Source organism: Microtus ochrogaster, chromosome 19 (genome assembly GCF_000317375.1).
Source record: "Microtus ochrogaster isolate Prairie Vole_2 chromosome 19, MicOch1.0, whole genome shotgun sequence".
NCBI classification, from domain to species: Eukaryota; Metazoa; Chordata; class Mammalia; order Rodentia; family Cricetidae; genus Microtus; species Microtus ochrogaster.
Genome location: NC_022021.1, coordinates 28,578,538 through 28,587,627, shown reverse-complemented (window position 1 = coordinate 28,587,627; position 9,090 = coordinate 28,578,538). Strand labels below are relative to the sequence as shown.

Genomic DNA, 9,090 nt, shown 5'->3' with positions numbered 1-9,090 from the left:
TTTGTTTTTTGAGACAGGGTTTCTCTGTGGCTTTGGAGCCTGTCCTGGAACTAGCTCTGTAGACCAGGCTGGTCTCGAACTCACAGTGATCCGCCTGTCTCTGCCTCCCGAGTGCTGGGATTAAAGGCGTGCGCCACCATCGCCCGGCTCGAGTGCTTACTCTTTTAAGAAAAAATTGGAGCCAGTCATGGTCACGCACACCTTTAATCCCAGCATTCAGGAGGTTGAGGCAGGCGGATCTCTGAGCTTGAGGCCAGCCTGGTCTACAGAGTGAGTTTTGGGACAGTCAGGCATACACAGAGAAACTTTGCCTTGAAAAACCAAAATAAATAAATAAAAAATAAAAATTGGGGGCTTGAGAAATGACTTAGTGGTGAACAGAATGAGCTGGGACTTTTGCTCCTTTCCTGGCACCAACATAGATGTTCACAAGTTTCAGTGTTTCAGGTTTTAGGGAGCTCTGATGACATCTCGCCTTCAAATGAAAATTACATTACTTTGTATGTGTGTGCTCGGTTATATACTCAGGCATAATGCATACTGCCATCTGAGGACAACTGGTGTGAATTGGTTCTCTCCTCTCACCATATGGGACCTGGGGATTGCACGCAGGTAGCTTGCCTTAGTGCCAAGCACCTTTATCCACTGAGTCATCCTGTAAGTCCAAGGAATACATTATTTTAACCAATCAGAGATTACGGACTAATGTCTAAGAACTTCTTCTGGAATGATCCAAAGCGACTGCTCTACATTAATCAATCAATTACTTTTTCTGCTCTGGCTCTTTGCTTCTTCTTGCCCCGTCGGTAGAGACCTAAATGGTTTACTGTCCCTGCCCATCTGAATCACGGTGTTCAGAAAACTAATATCCTGATGTGCCCAATTTTATCTTTTAGCACACCATTGCTTTTGTTTCATCGGTCAAATTTATTAAAAGATATAATGAAGTCACCCCTAAGTGATATCTTAGAATTGTGTCCAGAAGAGGTTTGATCTCATGGGCACTCTTAAGCATGTCTTATGCATGTTAATGGTGATGGGTGATGGAATAGCTAGTGTCTATTTTTCTTTTCCCTCTAGGGTTCTGCAGTTTAAAGTTTAATAAATCAGACATCTCACAATTTCATCTACTTGACCGCCGAGTAGCTGAAATAGCTATTTAGGAGCTTAAGGTTATGGTGACATAGTAAATTTCATCTGTAAAATTTTACTCCAGTACCTAATGACTTATTCTAACATAGGCAAATTAAGTGAATTTTGTGGTTCGTAAATCTCTGAGACAGATACAAACTTTGTTGCTACAAATTATATCAGTCTTGCACATAGGATGAGTAACTTTGCCTTCAGAACTATTTACTTTTATTAATTCATTGAGGAAGCAATCAGACTACCTGTCCAGCGATTGTACTATGAAGAAAGACTGATGTAACATGTGATGGGGGGGCCTTATTTAGTTGGAGGTTGACAAAGTTTTACAGATGCCTGCGAGAGTTCCTGAGGTTTAATTTGTTAACTAAAGCATGAGAGGTGGAATCAAGGGCCTGGAGCTGGATGAAGAGTCCCTGACTTCAGGGCACTGTGCTCTGAAGTTGCTTATTGCTTTGAATGTCTGGTGAAGTTGGAAATGACGAAGTTGGAATGGCAAGGTTTTAAGCCATGCTAAAGATTTTTTAAATCTGCATTTTGGAGGCTAGAGATCCACCCCAGAGCCTTGTCTGTGCCCAGTAGCCACAGACTTACAGTTCCAGCTTATTAATAAGCTTGCATTTTATTCCAAGGACAATGGAAACATTAGATAACGATTTTCATTGAAGATATACAATACAGATAAACAAAACATAAATAGAGATAGGACATTTATTGTGGAGCTCATGAGTAACTTTATTAAAGTATTTTCATTCTTGAGTGGACAAGAAGGCGTGTAGATAAAGATGTTTTCTACTAAACCTGTGACCTGAGTTCCACCTCCAGAATCCAGAAGGGGAAGAATAGTTTTGCGAGTTGTTCTCTGATCTCCAAATGTCCACCGTGGCATGTTTATGTCACTTCCCCAACAAATAAACGCACATGAAAATTAAATATTTTCACTTGGCTTGATAACACACACCTTTAAAAACAACACTTGGGAATAAGAAGCAGTGGGTCTCTGATTTCCAGGTCAGCCATGGGTTACATAGTGAGACTCTGATTTTAGCTGGGTAGTGGTGGTGCATGCCTTTAATCCCAGCACTCGAGAGGCAGGCAGATCTCTGTGAGTTCAAGGCCAACCTGGGCTATGGGAGCTAGTTCCAGGACAGGTTCCAAAGCTACAGAGAAACCCTGACTCAAAAAAAGAAAACCAACCAACCAACCAAACAAACAAACAAAACCCAAACTTCTTTTTCATTCAACCAAGTATTTCTTTTAGATTTTTAAAAATAGAATAAGTGACAAACCATTAATTTAAAGCATAAGTAAGGAACTAAGTTGTAAGAAAACCAAAATAAATCAGACACACAGTAGATATGTTAACATTTGGAGCCCTTGCTCAGTAAACAAGGCTTGCCAAGTCAGTGGGAGTCTGTGACTGAGGGTAAGTACTTAGAGCAACTGGTAACTCTCAGTTTTCTGGCTTCGTTCTCAGAACTTGAGTCATACGCTGGTTTCTTACTTCAAGTGTACAGAGAAGGTGAGCAACTGTGTGAGCTTCGTCATGCACATCACAGAGGAAAAGCAGCACTCAAAGAACAAGATACTGTTGACTTCTCCTTAGAAATACGCGAGGACTTTCACCTCTTCTGCAAAGGCATCAGAAAAAGTTCAAAGTTTTGTACCACCACGATTTGAACGGGGATGCGCTCTCGACGGCGCGTTCCCTCCGGACCACTAGGTGGCAAGAGTGCGAAAGCCTCGCTTCCCGCCCGGACCGGCCGCTCTTGGTGACGCGGACTGAGAGACGGTACTTCCGGTCAGTCTTGCCGGCAGTGGCGCGCTCCTTGCGCGGGTTCTTCAGCGGAGGCTCTGAGGCTCGGTTAGCCATGGAACATTCGGGACCCAGCGAAGGTGAGTTCGGCGCGGCCAGCGGGGCTGGTGGGCCGTGCCGGGGAGCCGGAGCGTCGTGCTGACCGGCTGTTTGTCTTCCCTTTCTCGTACAGTGACAGGCGCAGACCCGGCGGGACCCGACCCTCAGCTGGCTGTCACCATGGGCTTCACAGGATTCGGTGAGTGACTGCCCCCGGCAGAGCCCAGCCCGGTTTTGCAGAGGGCTCAAGAGCTGTCAGGTTAGGAGAGCTGTCACTTTGGCCCGGCGCCTTCTGCCGGGCCAAATCCTAATCGCTTCTGTCCCATTTAATTTGTTGAGGTCACTTCAGCTGACACTTGGGAACCTTGGCTGAAAGGGATTACTGTTGTGACCCAGTCCGAGAAGGATATTTATTGGTGGCCATTAAATAATATTATGGTGGTTATTGAGTTCGTCCTTTTGGTTAGTCTTTCTCTTCCGGAATCCGCACTTCAATCTTGCTGTAAATCCTAGATATGACAAGTTATTAGATGACCTTAAAAACAAGTTTCAAAAGACGTGATTATTTGTTAAACACATTAGTAATAACATAACTCAAATGGAAATTATCTTGTAATTTTATTTGGGAACAAATGGCCCACTAATATGTCTAGTTCTCATTCATTTATCCATCTATTCTGTCTTCTAGGACTCTAACTAATCCGTCCACTAAAGAGTAGTTACAGTATTTACCTTTCTTCCTGGCTTCTTATTTTTTAAAAGCTAATTGAATATATGTTTATGCTTGTGAGTGGGTATTTTTCCTGGATGTAACTATGCACCACATGCCTGCAGTGCCCATGGTTGCCGGACGAGGGTCCTGGACCCTATGGGACTAGAGTTACTGATGGCAAGAGGAGTGAGTGCTCTTAGCTGCTGAGCCATCTCTCTAGTGCTCATTCTAACTTCAGAAGTTCCCCTCCGCCCCCAGTGTAACAGTCCTGGGTATCCTAGAATTTCCTTTGTAGACCAGGCTGGCTTCAAACTCACTGAGTTCTCTCTGCCTCTGCCTCCCAAGTGCTGGGATTAAAGGCGTGCGCCATCATCACCCAACAGCTTCAGAAAGTTTGGAGCGTTACAAAGAAAAAGAAATCAAGACTTCAGATTTAATTTGTTTTTCACTTTTCCTGTTGCATATTGAAAATTAATATTATACTTATGAGCAAACATTGTTCTTTAAGACAATATTATGTAGATTTTCAAGTGTTATATTCTTCCAAAGCACGAATTTAATTTTTGGTAATATGAGGAATCAACAGGGCTTCCTGCATGCTAAACGCCTGACCTACACTGCTAGCCCAAACTTGGTTTATTTTACTATCTAGAGAGTAGACTACACAATAAGATCTGTATCACTTACAGTTTTTCCCTACGTAATTCCCAGTTTTATTTTTTTGTTTTGTTGAGGTAGAACCTGACTGTATTCCTAGGTGGCATGAAATGTGAGACTCTTCTGCCTCAGCCTCTCATGTGTTGGCATGTGACACCATATCCATCTTTTGGTTTTTATCAGTAATGCTAAAGGAATGTTTTGGGAATGTGTGCACATAATGTGTGTATGAATGAATGTTCATGGCTTGTGTTCAGGCATGTGGAGGCCAGAGGTTGGCATCTAGTGTCTTTATCAGTTGTTCTCTGCTTCCATTTTTGTGACAGTGTCTATCACTGGGCCTGGAGCCCACAGTTCAGCTGGCCTAGCTAGTCAGGGAGCCTCAGGGATCTTCCATTCTAGGATCCGAACCCCGGGTCTCATGCTTGAGCGTCAAGCCCTGTACTGACTGAGTCATCTCCCCAACTCCTAATGAAAACATTTTTATGAATAACACTATTTTTTGGTAATCTACTGAAAAATCGTGGTCTGTACTCTGGTAAGCAGGGTGATGAGACCCAGTTCTACAGCCTCACCTCTCATGTTTACTGTTTGGTTCTTTGAGAACTTTCTACTGTGTTTAAGATAATGTACTAATAGCTGTTATATTGTATATATATTTAACTGCTCTGGTAACAGGTTGTTATAAATTTAACACTTTAAAACAGCACAAAGGATTGTGGGTTTAGTCTAATATAGAACCGTTACCCAGTAAGCATAGGGCTCTAGGTTTGACCCCCAAATCCCACAGATTTATTTTCTGGTAGCTCTGTAAGTTGTCTGTTCATGTGAGCTGTATTGATTTCCCTATTGTAGACATCAAGGCTGAAATCAGTTTAAAACATGCATTTACTGTCATCTGGTAGCTCTGTTAAGAAAGGAAGCTGTTTTTATGAACAGAACAGTTCTTGGTAATAGGACTGAACTATTTGCTCTCTGGCTATCTCTTAGCGCATTAGAATATTTTAAATTCTCATGTTGCCACCTTAACCTGTGGGTTGCAACCCCTTTGGAGCTTGAACGACCCTTTCACAGGACTTGAATATCTGATATTCTATATATCAGATATTTACATTACAATTCACAACAGTAGCAAAATTACAGTTATGAAGTAGCAATGAAATAATCTTTTCCATACATTTGTTTGAGAGGGGGTCTTATTTATCCCAGGCTCACCTTGAACTTGCTGCACAGGTAAGGGTGCCCTTGAACTTCTTATCCGTTTGACTCCTTATTCTGAGTGCTGAAATTTTAGGCATGTGTATGCATTGCTGTGGCTCAAACCCTGGGCTTCGTGGTAATAGACAGTTTTACTGCATCTCCGAGTCAGATAGGCTCTCTGTCTAGTCTGTATTCTGGTTATGTCTGACGAGTTCCTTTGCCATGTTTTAGGGTATTTTCTTAGATTCCAACAATCAAAGTATGGGCATTTCTCATTTTCCCTGACAGTTTAATGCTGTTTCAAGGTGTAGACATCAGCTAAGTTAGGTGAGAATGAGAAAGCGGGATGGCTAATGTTCAGTAGGTTCACAGTCCTAATTTAATAATCTAAAATTTGTGCTTATTGAGTAGTAAGTTCTCAAAAGTTTTGGAATTTGGCTTACGGTGTCGGTGGATACTTGTAATAATCCCAACATTTGGGAGGCTGAGACAGGATTGTGAGTTCAAGGCTAGCCTGTGGAATGAAGTAAGACTATGTCTCTAGAAAAACTGACAACAAAATGTTTTGTATTTTATATTTTGAATTAGGGATGCCAAACTAGTAATATCTGTGTATAAATATTCCAACAAACAAACAACTCTTGATACTTGAAACATTCTGGTCCCAAGCATTTTGGATAAAGGTTATTAAACTAGTATTTCTCTCCCTTACTGTTTTATCATTATCTTAGAAACATGCTGTCAGGTAGATAGATGGAGTGGTTATTGATCAGTTAGTAAAACTAGAGTGCCTATATCTGGTCAGTGGTGATACATATATTTAATCCCAGCACTAGGGAGGCAGAGGCAGGCAGATCTCTGTGAGTGCAAGGCCAGCCTGGTCTACAAGGTGGGTTCCAGGATAGACTCCAAAGCTACAGAGAAGCCCTGCCTCGAAAAACCAAAACAAACAAACAAAACCAAAAAATCCTAGAATGCTTAGAGCCTTTGGTCAGCTCATTGCAAGACAGTCACAGTGATGTTTATTCTCCTAGGGAAGAAAGCTCGCACGTTTGACTTGGAGGCCATGTTCGAGCAAACTCGAAGGACAGCTGTGGAAAGAAGCCGCAAAACACTGGGTAAGAAGCACCGATATTTTCCCTTGTACTGTCTTAAATATTGTATAAACATACAACTGTGTTGACAGTGATAAGGCTGAAAAAAAAACTTGTTTTTATTTACAAGCACCCATCTTTAGTTAGAATTGTTAGACTGTAACTGTTGGCTCCTTTTGAAGCAGAATTTAAAGCATTTATTTCCATTTGAAACATGACAAAATTTGTATTTTGCTTGGATAAAGAAGGTCTACATACCAGAATCTTGGAAAAGTATGTTCTATGGGGGCTGGAAAGATGAATCAGTGTTTAAGAGAACTGGCTGCTTTTCCAGAGGACCTGAGTTCAATTCCCAGTACCCACCTACATGGCTGCTGTGACTCCAGTCTCAGGGGATCTGATATGCTCTTATGGTCTCTGTAGATAGTAGGCACCTGTGGTTCACAGACATAGATGCAGGCTAAACATTCATGCACAAAATGTGTTTTCTGAGCAAACAAGGATTCACTGTTATTATAATTTATTGGAAACAGAATAGCAGTTTCTTTATTATTCTCCTCCCGCCTCTGTCTGACTTTCGTTTCATTTTTTTCTTTCCTGCTTACAGGAAGGCTGGGCCAGAGGTGGCTGTCACCATTGCTTGTTGACCCAGACAGTGTAGAACATTGTGACATACACTGAATGTGGCTGCTGCTGTTGACTCCCTGCTTTAATGAGCTGTAGGAGATACTTATTGAAGCCTTATTTCAGCCTGGCTTGATAGCGGGTGGCTGGCATTTCTAGGTACCACCTCTGGGTCTGCAGAGGACGCTGGTGCTGTGCTTTCTTTGGATCTAACTCAGATCTCTCTTACACTAGAAGAAGGTCTGGAGTCTGGGAACAACTGGATTTAAATCAGTGCTGTGATAGTACTTGTCATGTTGATTTCTTGAGTCTTGTTTGTTTATTTTCTTGTTTTTTTTTTTTTTATAGTTTTGAGACAGGGTTACACTTTGTCACCCTGGGTGACTGGAACTCCTTATGCAGACCAAGCTGGCTTTGACTTCTGCCAGTGTATCTACCTCATGCTGAGACTATAAGAATGAGCCACCAATCTCTTGATTATACCCCAAATTCAATTTTAATGAAGGAGATATGGGAATCTTACTGTGTTACCCTGGGTGGGCTTGAATTCCTGGGCCAAGTTATCCTTTGGTCTCAGCCTCCTGAGTAGCAGATATTACAGGAGTGCACCACTCAGCTCAGTTGTTGGTTTTGGATTTAAAATGATGGATTGTGGGGCTGGAGAGTGGCTCAGTGATTAAGAGCACTAGCTGATCTTCCAAGGCACCCGGGTGGAATTCCAGTACCTACTTGATGGCTCACAACTCTGAACTCCAATCCCTGGGATATGACGTCCTCTTCTGGCATCTGTGGAGACTGCACAGATATGGTGCCCAATATACATGCAAGCAAATTATTCATACACATAATAAATAAAATGCTCAAAAATTAAAATGGTGAATTATTTAGCAGTAATATTTAATATTTGTTTAGTGAACTTGAAACTAGTATCTTTGGAAATAAGCCTTTTATGTGTGACGGAAAGGCAGCTATTCCTGCCCCCCCCTCCAGCAGGGTTTCTCTGTATAACAGCTCTAGCTGTCCCAGAACTTGCTCTGTAGGCCAGACTGACCTCGAACTCACAAAGATCCACCTGTCTCAGCCTCCTGAGTGCTGGGATTGAAGACATGTGCCTGACCATGTAACATTTTTTGAGACAGGTTCTCACAATTATTCTTGGCTGTCTTTGTACTCGTCAGGTAGATGAAGCTGGCCTCAAATTTATAGAGATCTTCTGCATTTGTTTACTGAATGCTGGGATGAAAGGCATGTGCCACCACACCTCTTTTTTTTTTGTTTTGTTTTTTAAAGACAAGGTCTTATTACATAGTCTGAAGCTTGGTATGTAGTCTAGACTGGCCTCTAACTTGCAGAGATCCCCCTACTTCTACCTCCCAAGTGGTGGAATTAAAGGCATGTGACACCATGCCTTGTTGTTACTATTACTATTAGTTCTTTTTTTCTTCTTTTTAAAGAAACTTCATTTTGAGAAATTTCAAAAACACAAGTATTACTATTTATATAAACTACTAAGGTTATTTATGGCTAGTGTTTTTTAAATTTTCCTTTCTAAATATTTTGAACTAAATCTTAGTCATGTTGTGTTATCAATAAATATCTTGCTCTTCCTTGTTCTCTCTGTATTTCTCTTTCCCTCTTCCCTTCCCTTTACCCTTCTCTCAATAAACTGCTCACTTAAAAATATTTTTAGTATCTTATCCCTCTTCCATTGCGTGCCTGCCCCCAGTTGATTGAACCCCAGTTCCTAGCATATGGTTAAGCAGCGAAGTAATCCTTGTTGATGTTTTTTTTTTTTTTTTTTT

The 9,090-nt window shown here is 41.6% G+C and overlaps 1 protein-coding gene across 2 annotated transcripts in view; it reads left to right on the top strand.

The window, feature by feature from the left end:
• The first annotated feature begins 2,947 nt into the window (after positions 1–2,947).
• Wdr70 (WD repeat domain 70) overlaps positions 2,948–9,090 on the top strand; it is a 197,604-nt gene continuing 191,461 nt past the window's right edge. Inside the window, exons 1-4 of one of the 2 annotated variants that reach the window (XM_026783818.1) lie at positions 2,948–3,042; positions 3,135–3,200; positions 6,605–6,688; positions 7,272–8,332. In XM_026783818.1, the coding sequence (XP_026639619.1) occupies positions 3,018–3,042; positions 3,135–3,200; positions 6,605–6,688; positions 7,272–7,345 (249 nt within the window). In that variant the 5' untranslated portion in view covers positions 2,948–3,017 and the 3' untranslated portion in view covers positions 7,346–8,332. Of the gene's footprint in view, positions 3,043–3,134; positions 3,201–6,604; positions 6,689–7,271; positions 8,333–9,090 lie in introns of those variants that run through there. The other variant, XM_005356603.3, reaches the window with a different exon arrangement.